The sequence below is a fragment of the Drosophila grimshawi genome, unplaced genomic scaffold, assembly GCF_018153295.1.
Source record: "Drosophila grimshawi isolate 15287-2541.00 unplaced genomic scaffold, ASM1815329v1 contig_311, whole genome shotgun sequence".
Lineage (NCBI taxonomy): Eukaryota > Metazoa > Arthropoda > Insecta > Diptera > Drosophilidae > Drosophila > Drosophila grimshawi.
Window position 1 is genome coordinate 12,971,702 of NW_025063098.1, and position 23,482 is coordinate 12,995,183.

Consider the following 23,482-nt stretch of genomic DNA (forward strand, 5'->3'; position numbering starts at 1 on the left):
TGATAACAGAGTATGAAAATGTTATGGGGTCATCAAGATCGCCCACCAAAAAGTATAAAAAAAAACTGCTATCAGCAGGCGCCCGCATTTTTTATATACATACATCTATGTTTTAGGCAGCCGATTCTCTCCAGCCGGAGATTTCACTGTAGTGTTTGGGAATAAGTACATGTGCTGCTTTAGATTATTTTGTGACCTTTCAGTATCTGTGACAGCCATATAAATTGAGAACACTTGCACTATCATAATTAAGCTATAACCAGTGCTTAAATCGATTGAGTGGATATATTTAATAGCTGGGCTTAAGGTATTTCCATATCTTTCATTATTTTCTTTTTTCTTAAAATCATATTGTAACTTAAACCACACTTCAAAATCTTTAACTTATAGCACCAGGAATTGTATACTTAAACAGATTATCAATCTAAGTCAGTTTGAATTGATAACCTTAATTAGAACGCATGTGGGTATGTCAAGTTAAGCGATTTCAAATAACACTTGTGTACTTTTAGTTTCCAATGGCTTATTATTTTATAGCTAAACAATTTGAAAAACATGTTTTGTTAAAGCGTTTCCTATCAACGATCAACGACAAACACACACTCTCGACTCAATGGTTAGTTTTGTTCTGCTTGAGTCTCTTTGGCCCTGTAGTCGCTCGATAGTAGTCAGTGTTGATCAACCGACGCAGCGTTGCATATAATAATCGATATTTTGATAACACTATACTTGAACGTGTAAAATAACGTATTACAATTTCGTTCGCCTTCGGTGTCAATTTGGGCTCCAACATGCATATGTGTCCATCTTATAGATTTGTTAGCCACGCCATCCAACTCGTGAAAGTAAACCTGATAACCTCATGTTAAACATATTAAAATGTATACAGAAATGTATGTGATTGATTGATCAATTTTTATTTCATCTAACTAGTTTGGTAACTATATTCAACACATCCAACTGGCACTTGGGATACGCTGTCTGGCAATCACCGCCAAAGAAGCCCAATTTCTCAGCACGCTCATATCGATGTTGATATAACTTTTCGTGTGGACCAAAACCATCATGCTGCGAGGGTCTGTTGGAAGAGATTGTAATGCAGTTACGATAGGATATTTATGTAATACAAACCGGGAGGCACTTACGTTAGTAAAAAGCTGATGACCTGTACAAACAAGTTGTAACTATGATTATCTGCGAAGGGATGCAGCGCCAGCTCACAGACGCTAAGAAGCAAGCAGGATCTGTGGAAGCCGTAGTCTTCTAATACACGTTCTGCGCCAGCATATAGTTCGCCGGCAGTAAAATCCCTGGGATGGATACCACTCTCAGCCTCCAATAACGCATTGGCTGCCCCCGTAAAGTTTTCCAATTCACGCTTGCCGCGACGCTCCAACGCATTAGACCAAATGGTCGGATTGTAGAATGCGTCGAGACTAAATGGTAGATTATAGTTCATTTGGAAACCCAAATCCATAAAGACTTTTCTCTTGTTCAGATCAATTGGAACCGATATCGAGGACGTTAGTTGCAACACCGAAATTGGAGGATGAAGTAAGCCACGGGTGCCAGAGATAATAAGCAAACCGATGCTAACAACGAGGATGCCGTTGAAAGAGTTGACGTTGTGCTGCTTTGGTCGACGCATTTCGATGTGAGCCACACACTGTTCTTGGTCTGCAGCACATGATATGAGAACTGGACTCCAGTTTCCCGCTTTATTAATTTAGGTCTTCAATTAACCAAGCTGCTAATGAATCCCAACATTTGTTATGCGTGAGCCACAATTAGAACGCTTAGAATTGCAGAACTGGGACGCACTTAAATTAAGCAGTGAATCTGAGAAACAATAGAAAGTATACACAAACTATTATCCATAATGAAACAAACGTTATGCATACTATTCTTGTTGTACCCTACCGAAGATTTGATGAAACATATTCATAGATGTAAGAAAAACCGTTGGTCTTAGACAAATATGAAGATTTGAAAAGATTTTGTACATTCAACATCGAATAAAAGGTAAAGTTAATTTAAAGTTGAAGGTAGTCTGCCTTTAATATTTTTTGAGATACGATTGCTTTTTTCTAATAATTATACGAAACAAATCTGCACAGCTGTGTTATTTTCAGTGTAGCTCAACTGTCAATTTGTAAAACAAATAAATGGGCTATTGCCGCTCGACTCGAAGCTTCACATAGTCCATGGCCCACAGTAGCTAGCCACACTTTCCAATGGTAACAAGATGAGTCAAAACCAAGAGACCCATAGAATTCTATTCGTTCTGCTGCTGGCTATAATTTGCGGAACAACGATAGTAGCTGCACATAGCTTCACGCCCAACTTCAGTCCAGTTGGTAGTCCAGGTAATGGCACTCGAAATAAAATCCCGTTTGCAATCGAGACGCCTGTCAAACTAAGTCGCGCCAAGCGTGTTGCTATTTTCAATGGCCAGGGCGTAGTCAAGGTGCGTAATTAAATTGGTATCTACCAACATGTGTAAGAAATCTAAAATGCTTTATTTGAGCAGATATTCTTTTACGGGCTTGAGAATCTTGTACAACAATTCTTAAATGCTTGCTGTTTATTTCATAAATATATATTTACTGATACGCTTTTGCTTGTTCGATAATTTTAATATATAGTCACTTAAAAAAAAAACACAGTTGTTCATATCTATTAAATAAAATTTATTGATAATATATAAATTGCAATAGTAATTATTACAAATTAGTGTATTCAAATTGAATACGATAGTTTTCAAAAATGAATAATAAATATTCGATCTCAATTAATTTATTTATATTTTACAGTTCGTTCCTAGCATAGCCCATCCCGTGAAACAGGTGGATAAGGATCAATCCTTCTGGTACTTCTTTAATGTGCAAAGCCAGTATGTACCCACAACCATACCAATATATTGGTGGAGTTTTTGGAATACAACGGCATTTGTTTCTACGGCCCGCCAGCTACGCAAGGACATGCAGGCCACCATTCATCGGGATGATATGCGAAGTTTGCTCTATGATGGCATCGAGGCGGGCATGGAAGAGTAAGTCCTTTCCTATGCCCATCGACTTTATTTATAATGGCTATTTTATCTGGCAGGCTGGATGGCAGTGAACGCGGCGCCACCTGCTTATTGCGAGGCATATGTGAAATCTCCCAGCTACCCTTCGAGAATAGCAATATTTTTAGCGAGATTCTGAATGCAGTGATGATGTGAGTATCCAAGCACTATCTATCTATATATATCAATAACATAAAGGTAAACCAAACAAAACAAAAAGGCAAAACAAAAAAGATTTAATTCGAATGATAATTGAAAATCGGCCGAAAATGAATGAAAAATTTCCTGTTCAGGGTACAACCTGGTTGTCTGTTGGTATTCTACACATTTATTTTATTTATTTATTCACAGCCCTACTATTGATAACGTCGCTGAAAAGTATATCAATGCCAGAGATGCAGGTCGTGCTGGCGCCGACTGCATGAAAACCTACAAAGATTGTAGCCGCAAAGTTTGGGATTGGATAATGAACGTGTCGAAACTGACCTTCTGATAATAAATATGCTCAATGAAAATAAACGAAAGCAACCTTCTGTCACTGAAGAATTTCTTTTTAGTCACTCAGAACAAGAAGTAAAACAACAATTCTCTCTGAAAAAATCTTTGGGGTACCTATTTATAACACGATGCTTTCATTAAATCGCATTTATTACAAACATATTTCCAAATTATGAAACAGTCCATTTAGTTAATTTATAGTTATTTTATAAAAGCATATATAAATTTTATACATTCATTTCGCATTCTCATCGGGCAGTCTTATTCATGTTGCGCCGACGCCACTCGCACCAGACCTCACAGATCATGGGTCTCCTCCAGCAGATGCACTCGCTCAAAGGCAGTGCTTTGGGATGCAAACGATTGCACTCAGAAAAGGCCGGGTATGGAGTTAGCGGCTTAGTGCAAATCAATGGTCTCTTGACCTTCAGACAGTCAGGTGGGATGCGACCTTTGCGATGACAGCGACGTTTGACCCTTGGGCAGGCACTGTCATCGCAAAGGGGTGGCGGAGGACAGGCGGTCTTGGGTTTCCTATGCTTGCGACGCCTTAGCGGGGCAGCTCTGATCTTGGCAAAGCAGCAAATTTGTTTTTTCTTGATCTGCACAGGAGGACAGGATACCCAGGTTTGCCAATACTTTCTCTTTGCCTTGTCGGACTCCACGTAGTAGATGTCATCGAAACGTGGATTGAATGGGCAATAGACTTCGTCTTCGTCACAGAACGGATTCAGCCACATCGATGGCGGTTTTGTCATCTTTTTTTCGTTAATCTTTTTCTTTGGGATTAACATCATTTTCGGCCTGCCACAGGGGAACGATTTAAATTTTGTTGGACATTTGGATATCCGGACCAAGCCACATTTTTTAGACTTCATACGCAGGCAAGCGGCTGCCTGCATATTGTGAACCCTAGACCAAAGGCCCCGTCTCAATGTTGAACAAAGTCCAAACATTTTAAAATTTTTTACTTATTTGCTTACTCAATTTTCTTAAAATAATTTTGAATGAAAAAAAAACTAAAAAAAATGCCAAAAAGTTGAACCTCATACAATCAAAATTATGCGTAGACTGATCGTTCTACATATCTGCTTTCGACACTCCAAGTGGAGTTTGAGTTGAATTGCCATGTTTACTGAGTTTATGAATTTTAACATTCCTTGTTAGGGAACCAAAAATCCGATTGGATCAGGAAAAGACAATCAACATTAAAACTATTTTTGAAATTAAATATAAAAATGCGGGTAAACTTTAACTATTTATAGAAACACTCTTTTTACACATACAAAGTGTTATTTTATATATTTTTGTTATATTTATATTTGCTAATTACTGTTTACACCGAAGCCAGTGTGTCTTAACATATATTGTCAGGTTGGGCTGTGTGCATTTATTGTATACATATGTACATTGGCTATTCATTTATTATATTATTATTGAATTTATTGTTGACGTAAATTTATGTATTAAAATTAAAAAGGAAAACAGCAACGACAATACTTTAGTAACTTAACATACAATGGTGATTATATATGATCAAAAATATTAGATCAAGGCATCCATGATATTATAGTTTTTTATGTTTTCTTATATGTGACTTATTTAATCGTGCACTTTTTTATGTTAGTTAACCCAAACACATAAAAAATATTTATAAAAAAAAAGAATCAAAATTATACTAATAATAAGTAATAAGTTTTGTTTTCCACAATGGTGAATTTCAATAATCCCACGAAAATAATGGTGAATCGTTGCATGGAGCTGCTGAACGCGAAAATAGCAAACGCCCGGACCCAACATATTGCCAAGCGAGCAGCCGTCCAGCGGTTCATTCCACGAACCGTGGACACGAAGGCAATGTACCGCGAGCGTCAGAAGGCTAAGAATTATGAAGTCAGCAAACGACTCTCGATGTGGGAACAGGACAATGGTCAGGCTTTTGATACTACAAAGAATACCCGACTGGATCACTTGCACTACAAGCACCATAAAGTTAATGAGCGCACATATCATTGTACTTGGGCCAATTTTCCAGAGGATCACAGAGTAAGGCAATAGGCGCCAATTAAACGCTGCAGGACTGGACAGATATCGCATACCGCACAGCCTTGGCTTCGTTAGTCAGTGGAACAATAACAAAAAATCACGATCCAACGCAATAGGTCTTGTAAAAAATAAAGAAAAATTTATTGGAAAACTGATTTTTAATATGTGGTAAATTACATTTGTGTAATTTGATCAGTCGCTGTAGTACAAGTTAATAAGATTGTTTAAATATAGCGACGTCTATTTTCGTGCATTCATTTTAGTGTCAAAATTTTAAAATATATGAATGCTTATTTTATTGCTCACCTTTGTAGGATCAAATTACTGGTTTTAGCTAGAGACAAATATTTGTACATTTCATATTTGCTCTTAAAACGACAATGCTGGCGCTGATTGGGAAAGACTTGTTCTATAGAACTGTACGCTGTCTGGCCAGCCGCAAGAGGGGATCGTTCCGGAAGCCACCAAACATACCCAATATACCCATTAAGGGACCAAGGGATTTTGATTATCTGCGCTGCTTACGACGCAAAGCAAAGAGTACCAAAGAAAAATGGAATGAAAAATTGAATAAAGGCAGCCGAACTATTTACAAGCCCAAGAAAAAAAATGAGCGCCAGTCTGAAAACGACGAAACACCAGTATAAAAATTAATAATAAAAAAAAAAATTGTTGAAAATGGAAAAACAACTATTATTTTACATTTTTCAAATGGATAAAATAATTTAAAAAACGTTTGCAATAATTATGGCAACTCTGGCACACAGCAGGGGCGGAAATCTACTCATTTCTCGCTGCCGCTAAAAGTATCGCTTTGCAAAAATCATCTGGCTTTTGTTTTTCTTTGTTTGCGGCGTTCATCATTCGTTCGCTTCGATCCGAAATGGCGCTTCTGCGGAGCTTTTCAAAAGATATTTGCGGTGCTTTTCGACGCTTTGCCAGCGGCAGTTCGAGTGGCTGCACCATATATAGCCTCAGTTCGGGCCACATCAAGTGCGGTGTCTCCGTCATACGTGTCTCCGGTCCACAGACAAAGCAAGCACTCCGCGCCATTGTCAACAATGTCGATTATGAGCCAAAACAGCGACAGGCGTATCTAAAATCGTTTTATCATCCCGCCAATAAAGAGATTATCGACAGGGGTCTGCTGCTCTGGTTTCCGGGTCCCGCGTCCTTCACCGGCGAAGATGCATGCGAATTTCAAGTGCATGGCTCATTGGCCGTCATTGCGGCCATGTTGGATGCACTGGGTCAACTGCCGGGACTGAGACCCGCTCAGCCGGGAGAGTTCACCAAGCGCGCCTTCTTTGGCGGCAAACTCGACTTGACAGAGGTGGAGGGCCTGGCGGACTTGATACACGCCGAAACAGAGGCGCAACGGAAGCAGGTATAAAATCTTTTTATAAATATTTCAAGTAGTTCAATAATCCAATAGACCACACCTAATTCTATTCGATTCGAAATATATTCTGTAATTGTGGCATTCCTTTGCAGGCTCTGCTTCAAAGCACTGGCGCTCTGGCCCGTCTCTATGACAACTGGCGTAAACGGCTCATCCGCTGTGCCGCACACCTGGAGGCGTACATTGACTTTGCCGAGGAGGAGCAAATCGAGGGTGGCGTCTTATTACAGCTGTCCCGAGAGCTGAACGCAGTGAAGCGAGAGATTCGCTTGCATCTGAATGACCAGCGGCAGGGTGAGCTGTTGCGGCACGGTGTGCGCACCGTCATCATTGGCGCACCCAATGTGGGCAAGAGCAGCTTGCTGAATCTGCTGTGCCAACGTGCCGTATCCATTGTGGCCGAGAAGGCGGGCACCACCCGCGACATCATCGAGACGACGCATAACTTTGGCGGCTATCCGGTGGTATTTGCGGACACCGCTGGCCTCCGCCGCGACACAACAGACACCATCGAAGTGGAGGGCATGGCGCGTGCCAAACAATGCTTAGCCCAATCCGACCTTGTACTGCTGCTGGCAGACGCCAGATCGCTGCGTGACGTGGACAACAATAAGGCGCTTGCTGGTTACATCGAGAGCTATCTGCAGGAGCTGGACATTCCGGCGGAACTGTGCCATGGCAAGCGTTTGCAATTGGTGGCAAATAAGACGGACACGCTGTCCGCCGAGGAGACTCAGCGGATTGGCAAACTAAACATGCTAGCACTGTCCTGCCACAAGCAGGATAATCTGGCCGAATTCCTGGGCGCTCTGGAGCAACTGTTGCAACAGCTGTGTGGCACACCGCAGGCAGAGCATCCACGCATCACCCACATGCGCTACAGACAGCAACTGGAGCGTTGCATCGAGCACATTGACACATTTCAAAGAGATTACAAGCCCGACGTATACCCGGACATGGCCATAGCAGCGCAGCAGCTGCGCAAATCAGTTCGCTGCATCGAACGCATCACTGGACACGTCAGCTGCGAAGACATACTCGATGTGGTCTTTAAAGATTTCTGCATCGGCAAATAGTCCATAAATGATTTTTAGTTCCTAAGTTTGCAATGTACCCAACATATAGACTGTCAATAAATATGCCGAGTATATTATTATATGAACATAGGGGAGCAGACAGAGGCTGGGTTTTTGGGGAGAGGCTGGCAGCTGCCTTCCCCTTATCTCTCCTCGTCTTACTGTCAGTCAGCGAGTTGAATACTCTTTGATTAAATAATTTAACCTTGTTAACTAATAAAAAGTATCTCAGATAGATATTCTCTACATTCAACTGTGTAGTACAAAAGATATCTATCGGAATTTTAAATATATATAAAGATATATACAAGAATACACTGTTTCCGCTTGTGGTTCAACTGAACCAATAAATTTTTTAGACACTCAATTTTGAGTTATTTGAAACACTTACATTTCTTGATTTTGAAATTGTTTGCTCGCTTAAAGAAATTGTAAACATATCAGAAATAAATATTTATAAAATATATAATAGCTAAATGAATATTATATAGTAATATAAATATAAATGGAAATGTCTGTTTTATTCAACTTATACAACTAGGTACTCTTGTTACAAACTTTTTTAAATGTAAGAAATATTTCTCCAAAGAGCAATCGTTTTATTAAATACCACTGAGAATCATTATTCAAAAGCAAAAAACGTGCAGCCTACAAAGAGTATATTGCAATAATAAAGTTAACTATTTAAAATTAACGCCAATTCGCTTACTTGAACATCAATCAAATGCGTTAAGACAGAGAGAATATCCATATTAACTCAAACTGTCACTGCTAAATATATCGATAAGAAATTGCCTAAAGAAACATATCGATACATCGATTACTCAATGCGCACATCACTAGAAACAATGAAAAACATTGCTTACAATAATAGAATATAACGTGCAAATTGGCTTTTTGGTCAGCAACTTGGACGAATTGGAAGGAACACGCATTGTGTGTGTGTGTGCGTGCTGGTTGTGAGGAGGAAATATCCTCAAGGTTTGTGATTTTGCTGAGACAGCAGGCAACAAAATGCCAGGCAAGGTAGGCGTCAAAATAAAGGCTGCGCGTAATCTGCCAGTTATGGACAAGAGCAGCGAGACAACCGATGCCTTTGTGGAAATCAAGCTGGCCAACAAAGAGTACAAAACGGAGGTGTTCCGAAAAAGTCTAAATCCAACGTGGAACACCGATTGGTATGTGAAATGCAGCAAGCTTGCAAGTTTACAGTTGATATCTATGGCAAGGACAGGTTTCGCTTTGAGGTCGATGACGCCGAGCTGCAGGACGAACCGCTGCAAATACGTCTGATGGACTATGACACGTATTCGGCAAACGATGCCATTGGCAAGGTGAACATCAGCCTGAACCCGCTATGCTTGGAGAGCCTTACTCAGGCGGCCCATGGCAAGGGCACCGTGCTCTCCGGCTGGATACCCGTCTTTGATACGATGCATGGAATTCGTGGCGAAATAAATGTCATTGTCAAAGTGGATCTGTTCTCCGATGTCAATAAGTTCCGACAGAGCTCCTGCGGCATACCCTTCTTCCACTGTTCGTTCACCTCTCGACTCTATCGTTAATCCCAAATAATAACTGTTTTCATGTTCATTAGCGCCTTGTGTGCCCTTTGGCTATCGCGCACAGATCATACACGGCTTTGTCGAGGAGCTGGTGGTCAACGATGATCCCGAGTATCAGTGGATCGACAAGATACGCACACCACGCGCCTCCAACGAGGCCCGACAAGTTGTCTTCCTCAAGCTTTCGGGTCAGGTGCAACGCAGGATGGGCCTGAAGGCCATCAATATGGGCGCCAATGCAGTCATCGGCTATACGCAATGCTTTGATTTGGAGGGCGATGTGGGCGTCGTCGCACGCGGTGTTGGCACAGCCGTAACACTCATCAAGGACTCTACCAGCAGCAGCAGTCAGCCAAACAGCGCGGATATTGTCCTCATCGAAGAGTGAGTATAGATGTGTCAGATTGAATCTGTGTTCAATAGGATTGACTTTTTCATGGATTTGTCACATGGCAAGGTGATGATTGATTATAGTTCAAGAAAGCCAACAAAGAAAGCTATGCAAATTGATGACTTAAGACTAGAAAAAGAGATAAATACAAAAAAGGATTATTATTGATGTCCCCTGCAGAACAATAATCTGATCTTAGCTACACAAAGGCGATTTTCATATTGAATATTATATTGATTTACAGTTGATTTGTATAAAATAGTTTTGGGGTGGTATATGGTAGCATAATAGTTCTTGTAGACTGGATAAAGTATCTGAAACCCAACGACATTTTGCAGACAACTTGCTTATGGCAGTTATTTAATAACAGACTTATACAAAGTTGTATCAAGAAAAGGTTTCAAAACTAAGTCAAAAACAAATAGAATTAATATTTTTCTGAAAATGGAAGTGCATACAAAATTCAGTAATTAAACAAATACCAAAGAAATTTCCATGATGAAAAGATACATGCCTCAAGCATATTTTAGATAAACATCCGATTAGTAGTCTGCTTGCAATTCCGCGCGGCACCAACTAAAAACATGTTCTAAAGCGTATTATTCTTTTCTCTTGAATTTTCCTTCCACGTTCATCCAACGTTCACAAATTCAAATTCAAAACGATTTCGACGTTTAACGCTCATAACTGTATAAAACTTCTATAAAAATCTTGTCGTATTCGTTTCGTTGTTATAATGCACGCCTCCAATAAATTGTTGTCGTATATATTTGTAACATACGCCCATACACACACACATGCGCACACACAAACACACACGTAAAACCCAATCTCGCATAGAGTCCAAAAGTATTTAGATTTTCTCAACTGCACCGACGGCAGCAGCTCCAGTCTGCCTCTGTCCGGTCGCTCACCCCAGCAATACCGTCTCAGTATATATAAGCAGCCCAGTGTTAGTCCCAGTTCGGCGGCAGCAGCAGCAGCGGAGGCAGCGACGTTGTTCTACTTAGAGAGCGGCAGTAGCGATACGGAGGATGCGGATGTCATGCAGAATCTGCTCAGGCAGGAAGATGAGCGTGGCGAGCGGGTGCGCGAGAAGAAGCTGCGTCATCGCATGCAGCGCATGACTTTATCGTCGCGCAATGCTTTCAGCGAGAAATATGCCACATTGCTGCGACGCATGGAGCCCAAGATACCGGAGAATGCCACCCAGTCGCTGAGCAATCTGCTTGGCATTGTCGCTGGCGGAACGGGCGGAAAACGTCGCCGTAAATCACGCAACACAGTCGGCAAGCGGTCATCGTTGGCAATAACGCGTTCCATCAGCGATGATCCGGGTCGCTCGGGAACAACAGCAAGGAGTCAGCTGAGTGTGCCTCGGCACTCTGAGTATGAGGAGAACACACGCTCCGCACCGGATTTGGATGCCTTTGAGCGTAAGTCGACATACTCGACGGACTCATCAGAGTCGTTGTCAATAATCGAAACGATTGCCAATGCAGCCACATCCAGCGACAGCGACGAAGAACAGCAGCAACAGCTCGAGCAGGAGCAGGAGCAGGAAGAGCAGCTGCAGGATAACTGGATAAAGCCCGGCGAAACAGGCAGCTATGGCAGCCAGCTGGATCTAGTACCCAAGCGTCATACGCTTCTTGAAGATCTCAGGAGTTTCTCGCGTCGCTTGCAGCAACTGATCCACTTGACTCCACGGCAGAATCTTGATATTGAGGCATTGCCCAGACACTCGCTGCTGTATGCCACGGCTGCACTGGCGCCATCATCCATGGAGCGCAAGTCATATTATAGCTCACAGCCAGAGCTGGCCACGAGCAGCGAACTTGATTGGCCCACTTCGGCTGCAGTTAGTTTAGCATTCGCATCCATGTTGCAGCTAAATCGCTTGCCAAGCTATGAAAACAGTCTCACTCTAGATGCCGATCACATCGAATCCTATGCACCACATCCACTCGAATCCGAACCACAACTGAACACGCTGCTGCCTGTTGCTCCTGTGCTCTGCATTTGCCCATCGACTCCCACGCCCACCGAATCTGATAATAGCTCACAATTATCGCCCATTCAGACACGTGCTTTTGAATATTATGATCCGCCCGTTTTCAGATTAGACCATGTTGTAAATATCTCTAATACTAGTACTAACCATAGTAACAACAATAATGAATCATCGTTGCTTGCTCCATGCTATTCTGTTTCGTCATTTGCCATACAAAACCAACAACAACAACAACAATGCTCGACTAGGTCCAGCAGCGATCTTCAACAGCAGCCGCAACAACAGCAGCAGCCACAACAACAACAGCAACCACAACTATTACCGGCTCAGAGCGTCTTAATACCCACAACGATTGCCAACATTGAGAACAATGGGAATGCGAAGAAATTCACATCGCCTGTGGGCGGCAATCGTCTGAAGCTAACGCCCAGTCCATCGAAGAGTGGTATTTCAGGTGGTGCGAATGCGGACAGTGCATCCACATCTACCACATCGACGGCCACCACAATGGTGCCGAGCAAGGAGGTGGGTGAGATCTGTCGTCGCTCCTCCGACTCCGATTTGAGTGTGACGCCAAAGGGTATGTAGTTATTTCTTTATATATCTGTATATATATATTTATATATAGGATCTGAAACTAGGCTAAGTAAGCATTTATATATAAATACATATAGAGAGAGCGTTTTTCTCCTGCGTATGTCTGTGTGTGTCTCTCTCTCTCGTGTCTCTCTCATGAGTTAACTCACGAAACTCTTCTAACATTCTCTCTTTGCGCCCGCTGCTCCATCAAAACGCCAACAGGCATTGCCTACAATTTGTATCGCAAGCGTAAGTAGTTGTCGTCTCTTTCTCTCTCTGTCTCTCTCTCGTTTTCTATTTGCCTCTCTGTTTCACACATTATTGATGTCCATTATCGTTGTACTTTTGTGTCAAACTCCCTGGGTGTGTGATTGACATTGATTAAAATCCTTGCGCTCTCTTTAACACATTTGTCGTCAAACATTCTCCAATCTTTCACACTCTCTCTCTCTGTGTCTCAACCTTTGCCTGGCCATCTATAATATTGACGTTACTCTCTTGGAATGCCAATAAGCTCGATTCATTATTAAAGTGAATAAAATCATTATCCTCTCTGTCTATTTACCCATATATATATATGTCTATTGATAATCTTAAAATAAAATATATCTTAAGTCTGTGGCTATATATATATATATAATTTGGAGTCTATTAATAATCATATTTCTTCATCCAATTCTTTTTAAAACCCTAAAAATTCAAATTTATGCATTTAACACTGTTCCAATTGTTGGACTTTCATATCTCACTGTAGGTGTTTTAGAACTCAGTCTTTTGGGTATTCCAAGAATTACTTTTTTTCATTTTTCAACTCTTGATAATCCTAATGTATTAAATAGGTTCCACAGATACAGATATTTTTTCAAATTGTTTAGTTATTTACTCCTAGTTTATCATCATTTAAATGGGTTTTATTTCGAGGTATAATTGTATGTATATATAATATAAGACACTTGATCTGGAAAACATGTTTATATTTCTTCCAATCTTATACAAAATTTGGCTTCTCAAATTTGGATGAATTTAATTATTTATTACCAGGAAAAGAAGCAGATTTTTTTTGTTAGAATAATATCACTGGAAAAAATTTATTTTCACACACAGATAATATATGTATAATATGTCATCAGAACAGTGTAAAAAAGTACTTTGGAAGATGCAATCAAGCAAAAATCGATCGATCAAATAAGTTAGTATACTATTATATTTAATGCCATTATTAATGTATTGCCTTCAAACTAGTTTTAGCTAATTTTAGCTAACACATGGAATCTAATGAGAAATAAGTAACTGATTTTATTGATTATTGATTATTGATATTGATATTGCAATCACACATATTAAATGTCCATACTGTGTGCCCGCCTGTGTTACCTAATCCTACGACTAAACGTTGTAATCATGTGGACCCAAATAATATCCTAATGAAAGGTGAAAGATTTCATCGAGCTGCGATTTTTATTTGACAGGCAACTCAATTTGTGTGGCAAGCGAGCGTCTGGTAGCTGCCACAGCGATGATGCGCTTAACGACACCGACCGTGGGCAGCAAGGCAACCGACAATCTGGATATGCTGGAATATCCATTCCTAACGATGACCAAGTATCCAACGGGCTTCATACTCCATTTGGGCGCCACTGTGGCGGCACGCTCGGTGAAACTGCTGGAACGTGTCCCCAACCCCGATGAGCCTGAGGTGCGTGATAGCTGGTGGACGGAGCTGCGCATGGAAATACGCTCTCATGCTCGATCCCTGGGCTGCAACGTAGTGCTGGGCTATGCGGAGTCTACGACAATATCGTAAGCTTTACGGATTACTTAGTATGCACAGTTTATATAATTGTTTCTTTCTCTTTTTCAGAGACGATGTGTGCGTTTTGTCCGCCACTGGCACCGCAGCCGTTATCAACATGGTCTTCAATCGATCCGTCTCGCAAACGGATATCTTTGCCATGTCTAAGGCTGGCAACAATGTGTCTGCCATGTCCAATTCGCTGGAGGAGCGTGAGGCGAACGGCAGCGTTGCCGAGACAGCGACATCCAGCAAGGACGGCGGTTCGCAGGGCACAGCCAGCGGATCGGCGAGTAAGCGCTACGGTCTTCCAGCATCAAATGCTACACGCAACACCTGTGCCATCTGCCATGTGCCGTACAACCTCAGCTCGGTGCCGTTCAATGTGAAGATGAAGAAGTGCGCCATATGCCGTAAGGGGCGAGTGCCGGATGTGCTGCTGGCCACGCTAGAGGTGCCCGAGTTTATGCAGGTGACGGGACGCGGCTGCTTTATGCAGGCACAGGTTGTTCGCGCCAAGAGGGATTTGCGTGCCGAACTCAATGCCAAAGAGATATCCGATGGTCTACCTTTTCTGGAATACGAGCTGCATCGTGTGCTCATCAATAAGCTAAAGGCCAAGGGCATGAATGCCATATTCGGACTGCGTACTCAGGTGGCCATTGGGGAGCGAATGATAGCATTAATTGCCACGGGAACAGCGCTATTTCTGAGTGCGCTGCCGGTACCGCAAGTGCCGAAAATCGTTGCGGGCAACTCGTGGACGGACAAGCAAAAGCTTAACGAACTGCAGAAGAAGCTGCAGGAGACCTTTGAACGTAACCAAGAGATTTATCAGCTCAAAATCATGGATCCCGATTTGGCCAGCATTTGTGGCGGAGCGGGCGATAAGCATTCGGATACCGATGATTCCGATGATGAGGAAATGAACGAAATCGATTTGAATTGCGGCAACAAAGAATTGTGTGTGTTGGAAGTCGATGATATTGAGGATTTGGAAATTATATCACTGCTCATGGAGCCATATCCGCCGGAGGGTTTCCACGTGGTCAACACACAACAGGTGCCCGGCATGCAGGAGCTAGATGCTGTCAAAAATCTTCAAATGTTTACGCAAGTATTTCGTGCTCGCCTCGAGGTAGGACAAAATGTAAATGGATTCCAAAAGCACTTCCAACGGTGAGTTCAAACCCAGACTCGATAAGATAAAAACAATGTGTGTGATAATTAAATATTATTAATCATAATTTTGTATACTTGTTTCGTGTTTCGACTTTCTAAGAAACTATTGAAAAATGTCATCGTCAAATATCGATGTGGACTGAAAAATCTTATCTTATCTTGTTATTATGTTATTTTGTAGAGTACACTAAATATTTCCATGCACATTTACCTGTTAAAAACTACAATCAGTTATACTAAATTAGCTTTTTAGATTTCAAGGAACAGAACACCCTTTTCACACACATTTTTAAGTCCAATTTTAAAACAACATAGAAATTATTTTTGTCAATTTTTTGTTGTTGTTTTTAAAAGTTATTAACAATTTTACCCTATGCAAATTCTGTTCTAAACATGCCTAATATTTGTAGCCTTACGTCGTGTGTCTTTGAATATTGTTTTACTTGTAATGTGTACTAACTTATGTTATAATTATTTTCGTTAACTTGCTTGCAAATGCAGCTTTAACATTTCTGAACTATTTCCACAGACTCCTGCAGACCATTTATTTCAAGCTGCGCACCATGATACCCTGCGCCATTTGTGATCTACGCTTTAGACTGGATTTGCCAGAAACGGTAAGTAAATGGAATAAAATTGATAGCTTAAATAACATAATAATGATTGATGCTTGTACAGGACCAAATTCAATTACTTGTCACTGGCATGGCTATGGGTCTGAGTGATGGCAGTAAAATAAAATATCGTCGGCGCGGAGGGCCGACAACGCAGCAGAATGGCTTTAATGATGGAACAGGGCAGCAAGCGTCCGCTGTGAATGCAGCACAATCGCAGCCAGAGCTTAACGGCAAGCGAGCCCTGCAGGAGGAGGATTACATTTTCCCGCTGGACGAGGATCAAATGGTCGATACGCCGACGCCGACCAGTACTGCAATACCGCCATTCGGCATGAGTTCTTTCAAAATACGCAAGACTTCACCGTCGCGACTTGGTAATTTGACGACAACTTTGCCCGCAGTCAAGCCGCTCAACATAGCAGCAGTGCCGCGTAGTCGTTCCGTAAGTTGAACACATCCGTATTATGTACACAACTAAATAATTTAGCTGTATCCATTAATAGTTTCCGCTGCGTGATCATTATGGTGTCGATTTAACACCGCTCAGCTTTATACCTGGTGGACGCATTGAAAAGTATTTGGGCAACCTGAACTTCTTCTTTATTAGGGAGAGCACCTCCATACGCGAAAATGGTGGTATTAGTGGATTTGTGCATGGCTTCATCACCGAGCTGCTGGCAGTGGTGCGGGCGCATATTGCCTCACTGGGTGGCAATGCAATGGTCTCCTTCTATATAAATGAACTAATATTGTTCGATAATCAGCACAAGAATCAGGTAATATTAATTAATACAGTTTTTGATCATGTTCATACACTAATGCATTTAATTTTGCTTGTTGCGCAGGGTCAGTGCCTGATTAGCATCGGTGGCGATGCGGTCTACGTGAGCTACTACGCCGATGACTGATATACACGTTTGCGGGGCATATAGCGCTTATTTTATGCAAATCGTCCCAAAAGTCTCTACTACTGAAAACAAACCAACTCTCTCTTCCATATGTATGCTCTCTTTCCTTTTCTCTTGCTGCCAATCACTTTTCGGCTCTCTGGCTTGGCCTGAACTAAGCAGGACACGCTCATATTATACAAATTCTTATTATGTTGTACTTAAATATGTATTCAATGTAGTAGGTATCGGAATTTTCAGCTGTATCTGGGCTATACAGTTGATATCAATATGCAATATTCAAACTGTGAATTGACGTTTTACATGTAGAATGAATTTATCTTTCGTGTTATTTGTGTGCTTAATGTTTAATGCTTAGCTACTTACAATTTTCATGATCGTAGTCTGTACATAGTTGAAGACGTTAATTGAATTTAAAATTTGATAGATAATTTGTTTTCTTATTGCTATGAGCAAATAGCCCTAAAAAATAATAATAAAATATACACACTATGTGTAACTAATTTTGCCAACACAAAAGTCAACCATCAACTTATGTATGTAACATATACAATAATAAATAAAATGAAATCTTTGATATAGAATCCAAATTATGCAAACGTTGTTCGTTCATTTCAATTAGGTGATGTGGAGAACAGCACAAACATGACCCACAGATGCAGCAACGCGACGTAAAGAATTATACCGATTCGCATCATTGGATAACGACGCAGGAATGCACCCATTCGCATGCCCACAGAGTCCGCCTGACGCAGAGCACGCTTGAAGCGACGTGCAACACGATTGTCAAACGGACTGGGATGCATGAGTAGCGGAAACTGTGCCTTGACTGAAAAAGAAAATCGTTTTGAATTGCATCAGTTGAAAATTAGTGGTTTCCACGCATCATATTAATATTCTGACATTTTATTTGCACTTCAGTTTTTGATAGCATATTAGTAGCAATAATAAATTGAAATAACTAATAAATAATAGAAGATATTAGCAATCGCTGTGTAACAAAGAGTTGAGGTGAATTTTTATCTACTGTAAAACAAAAACCATAAAATCGGCGAAAAGCGACTTCTCCCGCTGAAATATCTGCTTTATAAAAACACAATCGAATTGAGAAATGATTTTGATAGTTTTGTATCAAATCTTCTTTTGGTTTAGACCTTTCGTGTTCATATCTGGAAGATTGGGTGTCGTTTCTAAAAAGTATTTTTTCGGCAGATATATCAAGTTTATATCAAAAATTGAACGCATTCTGATGGTCATTAATTAGCCCCCTTATACAACTCTAGCTCTACTTACCATCATCTGTGCTGTTGGAGAGCAGAGTGCCGCGCGAACTGGAGCTGCCACGCTGTTGACCCATCTCCAGAGCGTGCATGCTCTGCTGCAGCTGCGCCTGCATGTTCTCGTGCTGCAATCGAAGTGCATTGCGCTCCACTGTGACACGTTCCAGCAGACCCTGTCTTTCGACTAGCGATTGTGTGAGAGCTTTCAGGCGGATCTCATAGTCATTTTTGGCACTTGTAAAGCCCGTTTCGCTAACAAGCTGACGCTGCTGTTGCAATTGTTTCTCCTTTTCCTGCAATCGTGTTGCGGCGGCAGCCATTTGATTGCTCATCTGTTGACGCAGCGAGGCCAACTCTTGTGTGAGCATGCGCTGCTCCGATTCAATGGCCATGTTGTGCTCACGTTCAGAACGCAGCTCTTTTGCGAGACTTTGCTCACGTTGACGGGCGATGCCGAGTTCCAGCTCGTTTTGGCGTTCCTGAGCCATGTAACCATCTAGCTGAATGCGCAGTTTTTGCTGCTCCTCACTGGCGTGATGCAGCTCCTGCTTCATGGCATCATATTCAATTTGAAGAAATCGTGTTTCACTGTCCTTGGATGCCAGGTCCTGTTCCGCGCCTTCTGCAATCGGGTTTTGTTTGAGCTCAGCAATGAGCGCATCTTTTGACTGCAGTGCCCGCTGCGCTTTGGCCCGATACTCTTGCAGCTCCAGACGCTGTTGATCGGTTTCCTTGGTTTGCATTTGCAATTTATGCGCTGTGCTCATATATTCCTGCTGCAGCTTAGCAAGATTCGTTTCTAGTTCTGAGATTGAATGTACGTACGCCATGTGAGCTGTTTGCGCTTCGTTCAACTCATTCTTTGCCTTGTCGCTTTCATCAGATAGATTTTTAATGAGAGTTTCAAGCTCCTGGACCCGCTGCCTTAGGGCAAAATTCTCATTATCATGGTTGAGCTCATCCAGACGGAAACGCAGCTCATCGCGTTCGCTTGTGATTTCGTTTAGGGCAATTTTAAATGCAGCCAATTCATGTGTGTCCATTCCGTTCCCACTGTCTGGATTAACAGAGAAACTCGCCGAAGTGGGCAACTTGCGGCGCAGCTCTGTGGTCATCACATGAGAGCCCTCGCTTTTGGCGCTCGAAGCGCTATTGCCAACCATGGACAAGGACATGGGAGTGCTACTGTTGCTGTTGGCTCGCTTCGCTGGAGAGAGAGTTGTTTTCAAGGATTGTGTGCTGCTGGTCAAACTGTTCTTCATGGCGTCCAATGCTGGCCCAGCTTCTGTGTGCAAGGCTGTGGCTGCATTCTGATCAATTTTATTCAGTATATTTTCTGCTTTACCCGCCAGCCCTGTTATCCACGAAGACATTGTAAGCAACCAAAGGAAAACACGTAAATAAAGGCAGGGAAAATTCCAAATACGTGGGAAACTCGTTTGTTTATGTCAGCGCCAGTGCTGTTTACTGTCACAAAGCAGCTGCATTGAGCAGCACTGCAAGTATCGATAGACAAATGTTCTCTAACAACGCTATCGATAAGATCTAACACAGCACACACATAAAAATCAATAGTCGCCGCCATATTTTTTCACTTGTACTCGGACGCGTTTTTATGTTTAGGTAATTGCAAAAAACAGTTTATACAGCGCAGTAAAAGTTGTTTAAAGTGAATGAAAAGCTACATAAAATACAATATAAACGTTGTTGCATTAGTTGAAATAAAATCCCGCTAGAACCCGAATCGGCAAACGTGTGTGCGCGTCCGAGTAGCCGTGTGTGTGTGTATGTGTGTGTGTCTCAGTGTTGGGAGTTGTGTGAAATAACTTGGAAAAAAGCATCGTTGCTATCGCTGTTGCCAGTAGACAAAGCCTAGCTAAAGTATGGAAGGAGCTACACAAGTGGCTTCCCCACCGGTAGGTGGACCACGAGGCGGCGGCTACAGAGGCCGTGGCGGTGGTCCACCGATGCGCGGCGGCTTCGAGCGCGGACGCGGTAGGGGAATGGGTCGCGGTCATTTTATGGGCGGCATGCGCGGCGGTGGCATGGGCGGCGGTGGACCCCCAATGCAAGGCATGATGCAGGGTCCGCCACGCGGCATGCGTCCCCGAGGCGGACTGGGCTATCAGGGACGGGGTGGTGGCGGCGGCTTTCAGCCACGGGGTGCCCCGATGGGCATGCGAGGCGGACGCCCGCCCCTGTATCAGCAGCGTAAGTAAAAAACAAAAAATTAATCTTTGGTATACCGAAGATGGAATACCCTTGCAGACAAAAGATCCCAAAGATTTGATACTCTTCATTTGTTAAATATTAGTAGTAGTATATGATAATTAGTAACCACTTGATATACATAAATATTTAAGTACTGTCTCAAAACTATAAATCAATCTGCAAGGGTATAAAATAAACAGAATTTGGTCTGCAATTCACAACACAACTAACACACTCAATACAGCGCCCAAGCAACACACGGGCGCCGACAATAACAAGACGGTATCGCCAGTACCCACAGCGGCAGCAGCCGGAGAGCAGCAAACCGAAGCAGCTGGCGATGACGGCTCCGATGCAGCAGCATCAGCAGCCGGTGCAGCAACGACAACGGTTAACTCACATGTGGCCAGCGGCGGAGCACCGGGCAATAGCAGCAACAATAGTGGTGGCGGACCACCGCCGTACATAAGTCGGGGACGAGGACGTGGCGGTCCGTTTGGAGGTCGCGGACGTGGCGGCGGCGGCTACAATCCACACATGAACGGCAGCGGCGGCAACGGGATGTACCCGCACTCACATCATAGCAACTCGATGGGCGGACCGGGAGGCGAGCATGGAGGAATGCCGCGACGCGGCTCGATGCGCGGACGTGGCGGTGGCTACAATCAAGGTATGAGTCGGCCACCCATGCAACATCACCAACAGGCACATAATGTCAATACACAAATTGCACCGGTACCAGCTCTCAAACGTGGCGCACCCGGAGGTCCAGGTCCGAAGCGTGGACGCTATGAAGGCGGACCCTATGGCCAGCGGCCCATGACACCAAAGTATCATACGTCATCACAGCATATGTCGCAAACCACATATGGCTCGCCACCCAGCCATCATGCCCCAGCATCAAGGTAAGGTCAATAACATTACGTGTGATGTATTATTTTGTAAATTGCCTGCAATTGCAACTGAGTCGAACATAATATTAATGCCAACGTTCACTGCAGCCATCATGGTGGCTATCAGACGCATGACCAGACGCAGCAGGTCGATCCCTACTCACAGAGTGGATACAGTGCACCGGCGACCGCACAGCAAAGCTACAATGGCTATGGTCAAAGCAGCGGCTATGCAGCTCAACACACAACACAGGCGACTACGCCGGCCAGCAGCAGCTATGCGTCGCACCATGGCACCGAATACGATCAAAGCCAATATCAGGGCTACAAGTAAGTTAAAGATAAGTTTTAATACGAGTTGTTAGATGTATATGTATATATATTTATATTTACTAACAGCTCCACGGGATACGCAACCCAACAGGATACACGCTATCAGTCGTATAGCCAAGATTATAGTCAGCAGTATGGCTCGACTGCCGTTGATTACAATGCGGCTGGGCAAGCGGACTACAGCCAGCAGAGCGCCAGTTACGATGAACGCGCCTATGCCGGCTATGGTAAGTGAATGTTGACCAGTAATTATTGTTTGTGCAAATATGCATCTTCGAGTTTTGCCATATCCTCCCACCTTTTAGATTCGCAGGCATATACGCAGAACTATTCGAATGCAGCTGCCTATTACTAGAGTACAGCCTGCCGCATCCTTCATCCCTGGCTATACACATTGGTGAAGAACGCTGCGCGTGCTCCAACACGTATGCCAAATACCAAAACAAGGGAATAGGGCCAACAAATACAACAAAAACAACAACAACAAAAAAGAAAAATGATGTTTAATGCAGAAATTTGCTTGCTATATATAAATACATACACGTAGACACACATACCCACACACATACACTCAAACACATAGTTAGTCTTAAGCATAAAGTTCTCTTTTCCTAGAGTTTAAGTTGAACCGTGTTGCTACGTCTTGATTTTCGCCTCTCTCTCTCTCTCTCTTTCTCTCTCTCTTCCCACCTTATCAACTATCCGAAATCTTTATGTTTGTTTGTCTATGCTTTACCAATATTTGATCATGTGACTGGCGAAAAGATTACATTGCCTGTTGTTATGTGTTTCGTTTAAGGACAAACGGAGCCTTGGAAAAAGCTCCAGCCTCAAAAAAAAAATCTGATATATATATATATCTTAATATTTTACAATTATTTTTCGATATATCTAGTTAATGAATGCGATCCAAATCTAAATCAATACTGTGAATCATGTCATATTGTAAACAACAATTGCAATGTATAAGTTTTAGTTGATAGCAAGCAATGCTTAATTTTTCAAAACATTTCTCAACGAATGGAGCTTTTTATATACACATATTTTTTTCACATGAATATCTGAAAAATTTACTGATTTCCCAACAATTATTTGTATCTTTAATATATTGACGTGAAAAAGAACACAATTATTATTTCTTTTCCTAATAATAGCAAGAATATAAGCAACAAAAACGTAATTATGTAACTCTTATTGATTAAGCTGAGCAAAACAAAAAAAATAAAAAAAAAAAAAAAACAGAAAGAAATACACAAAAATTTAATAGCAAAACAAAGCTAAAATCATAAATTTATCAAAGTCAATAAAATAATGTTTAAAAATGTGTGTAATGCATTAAACTTATTTAAACGTAAAAATTATTATTTCAAATGTTTTGTTTAAACAAAAAAAAACCAAAGAGTACAAATGCAACTAATTAAGCAAATGAAAAAAAGTGCAACACAAATTATTTCCAAAAAAAAACAACAGTTTTTTTATGAAGAAGCATCATACTACATTCCCAATCAAATCAAGACAAATTCAAGCCACATTCAAAATGAAGTAACAGAAGAATAATGTGCAATGTACCAAAACGCAAAATAAAACCAAAACAAATCTAAAAAAAAAAGAAAAGAAATGACAAA

At 42.0% G+C, this 23,482-nt stretch overlaps 8 protein-coding genes across 10 annotated transcripts; 5 read left to right on the top strand and 3 right to left on the bottom strand.

The window, feature by feature from the left end:
- Positions 1-921: 921 nt before the first annotated feature.
- LOC6564107 lies at positions 922-1,648 on the bottom strand. The gene is made up of 2 exons (XM_001989424.1): positions 1,146-1,648; positions 922-1,078 (listed from the first exon to the last, which is right to left on the bottom strand). The coding sequence occupies exons 1-2, from the start codon at positions 1,646-1,648 to the stop codon at positions 922-924; spliced, it is 660 nt and encodes a 219-aa protein (XP_001989460.1).
- A 597-nt stretch (positions 1,649-2,245) lies between these two features.
- On the top strand, positions 2,246-3,563 carry LOC6564106. The gene is made up of 4 exons (XM_001989423.1): positions 2,246-2,467; positions 2,814-3,052; positions 3,109-3,222; positions 3,422-3,563. Exons 1-4 carry the CDS (start codon positions 2,246-2,248, stop codon positions 3,561-3,563), a joined length of 717 nt encoding a protein of 238 aa, XP_001989459.1.
- Positions 3,564-3,700: 137 nt separating this feature from the next.
- On the bottom strand, positions 3,701-4,636 carry LOC6564105. The gene has a single exon (XM_001989422.2). It carries the CDS (start codon positions 4,522-4,524, stop codon positions 3,817-3,819), a length of 708 nt encoding a protein of 235 aa, XP_001989458.2. The 5' UTR covers positions 4,525-4,636; the 3' UTR covers positions 3,701-3,816.
- Positions 4,637-5,247: 611 nt separating this feature from the next.
- Positions 5,248-5,765, top strand: LOC6564104. The gene has a single exon (XM_001989421.3). The coding sequence runs from the start codon at positions 5,279-5,281 to the stop codon at positions 5,624-5,626; it is 348 nt and encodes a 115-aa protein (XP_001989457.1). The 5' UTR covers positions 5,248-5,278; the 3' UTR covers positions 5,627-5,765.
- A 672-nt stretch (positions 5,766-6,437) lies between these two features.
- LOC6564103 (tRNA modification GTPase GTPBP3, mitochondrial) lies at positions 6,438-8,172 on the top strand. The gene is made up of 2 exons (XM_001989420.2): positions 6,438-7,001; positions 7,109-8,172. Exons 1-2 carry the CDS (start codon positions 6,498-6,500, stop codon positions 8,090-8,092), a joined length of 1,488 nt encoding a protein of 495 aa, XP_001989456.1. The 5' UTR covers positions 6,438-6,497; the 3' UTR covers positions 8,093-8,172.
- A 784-nt stretch (positions 8,173-8,956) lies between these two features.
- On the top strand, positions 8,957-17,730 carry LOC6563448 (C2 domain-containing protein 5). 2 transcript variants are annotated; one of them, XM_032737778.2, is made up of 10 exons: positions 8,957-9,270; positions 9,327-9,628; positions 9,690-10,041; positions 10,889-12,642; positions 14,111-14,441; positions 14,503-15,612; positions 16,145-16,232; positions 16,294-16,674; positions 16,736-17,008; positions 17,078-17,730. In XM_032737778.2, the coding sequence occupies exons 1-10, from the start codon at positions 9,107-9,109 to the stop codon at positions 17,138-17,140; spliced, it is 4,818 nt and encodes a 1,605-aa protein (XP_032593669.1). In that variant the 5' UTR covers positions 8,957-9,106; the 3' UTR covers positions 17,141-17,730. The 2 variants fall into 2 exon arrangements, with proteins under 2 accessions (XP_032593669.1, XP_032593670.1); XM_032737779.2 differs by having other exon boundaries at positions 8,962-9,270; positions 12,311-12,642.
- Positions 17,721-19,918, bottom strand: LOC6563447 (golgin-84). Its single transcript, XM_001989418.3, has 2 exons — positions 18,434-19,918; positions 17,721-17,969 (listed from the first exon to the last, which is right to left on the bottom strand). The coding sequence occupies exons 1-2, from the start codon at positions 19,791-19,793 to the stop codon at positions 17,755-17,757; spliced, it is 1,575 nt and encodes a 524-aa protein (XP_001989454.1). The 5' UTR covers positions 19,794-19,918; the 3' UTR covers positions 17,721-17,754.
- A 54-nt stretch (positions 19,919-19,972) lies between these two features.
- Positions 19,973-23,199, top strand: LOC6563446 (glycine-rich cell wall structural protein 1.8). Of its 2 annotated transcripts, XM_001989417.2 has the most exons (6): positions 19,976-20,631; positions 20,876-21,301; positions 21,374-21,536; positions 21,633-21,854; positions 21,924-22,084; positions 22,163-23,199. In XM_001989417.2, the coding sequence occupies exons 1-6, from the start codon at positions 20,304-20,306 to the stop codon at positions 22,210-22,212; spliced, it is 1,350 nt and encodes a 449-aa protein (XP_001989453.1). In that variant the 5' UTR covers positions 19,976-20,303; the 3' UTR covers positions 22,213-23,199. The 2 variants fall into 2 exon arrangements, with proteins under 2 accessions (XP_032593193.1, XP_001989453.1); XM_032737302.1 differs by having other exon boundaries at positions 19,973-20,631; positions 20,876-21,536; positions 22,163-23,101.
- The last annotated feature ends 283 nt before the right edge of the window (positions 23,200-23,482 follow it).

Coding starts and splice junctions, on each gene's coding strand:
- LOC6564107 (XM_001989424.1), bottom strand. CDS start 1,648: ATGCGTCGACCAAAGCAGCACAACGTCAACTCTTTCAACGGCATCCTC. Junction 1,079..1,145: donor GTCATCAGCTTTTTACTAAC/GTAAGTGCCTCC, acceptor CTCTTCCAACAG/ACCCTCGCAGCATGATGGTT.
- LOC6564106 (XM_001989423.1), top strand. CDS start 2,246: ATGAGTCAAAACCAAGAGACCCATAGAATTCTATTCGTTCTGCTGCTG. Junction 3,053..3,108: donor ATCGAGGCGGGCATGGAAGA/GTAAGTCCTTTC, acceptor TTTATCTGGCAG/GCTGGATGGCAGTGAACGCG. Junction 3,223..3,421: donor ATTCTGAATGCAGTGATGAT/GTGAGTATCCAA, acceptor ATTTATTCACAG/CCCTACTATTGATAACGTCG.
- LOC6564105 (XM_001989422.2), bottom strand. CDS start 4,524: ATGTTTGGACTTTGTTCAACATTGAGACGGGGCCTTTGGTCTAGGGTT.
- LOC6564104 (XM_001989421.3), top strand. CDS start 5,279: ATGGTGAATTTCAATAATCCCACGAAAATAATGGTGAATCGTTGCATG.
- LOC6564103 (XM_001989420.2), top strand. CDS start 6,498: ATGGCGCTTCTGCGGAGCTTTTCAAAAGATATTTGCGGTGCTTTTCGA. Junction 7,002..7,108: donor CAGAGGCGCAACGGAAGCAG/GTATAAAATCTT, acceptor ATTCCTTTGCAG/GCTCTGCTTCAAAGCACTGG.
- LOC6563448 (XM_032737778.2), top strand. CDS start 9,107: ATGCCAGGCAAGGTAGGCGTCAAAATAAAGGCTGCGCGTAATCTGCCA. Junction 9,271..9,326: donor CCAACGTGGAACACCGATTG/GTATGTGAAATG, acceptor TGGCAAGGACAG/GTTTCGCTTTGAGGTCGATG. Junction 12,643..14,110: donor TTTGAGTGTGACGCCAAAGG/GTATGTAGTTAT, acceptor TTTATTTGACAG/GCAACTCAATTTGTGTGGCA.
- LOC6563447 (XM_001989418.3), bottom strand. CDS start 19,793: ATGTCTTCGTGGATAACAGGGCTGGCGGGTAAAGCAGAAAATATACTG. Junction 17,970..18,433: donor CTCCAACAGCACAGATGATG/GTAAGTAGAGCT, acceptor TTTCTTTTTCAG/TCAAGGCACAGTTTCCGCTA.
- LOC6563446 (XM_032737302.1), top strand. CDS start 20,304: ATGGAAGGAGCTACACAAGTGGCTTCCCCACCGGTAGGTGGACCACGA. Junction 20,632..20,875: donor CCCGCCCCTGTATCAGCAGC/GTAAGTAAAAAA, acceptor CACTCAATACAG/CGCCCAAGCAACACACGGGC. Junction 22,085..22,162: donor ACGCGCCTATGCCGGCTATG/GTAAGTGAATGT, acceptor CCCACCTTTTAG/ATTCGCAGGCATATACGCAG.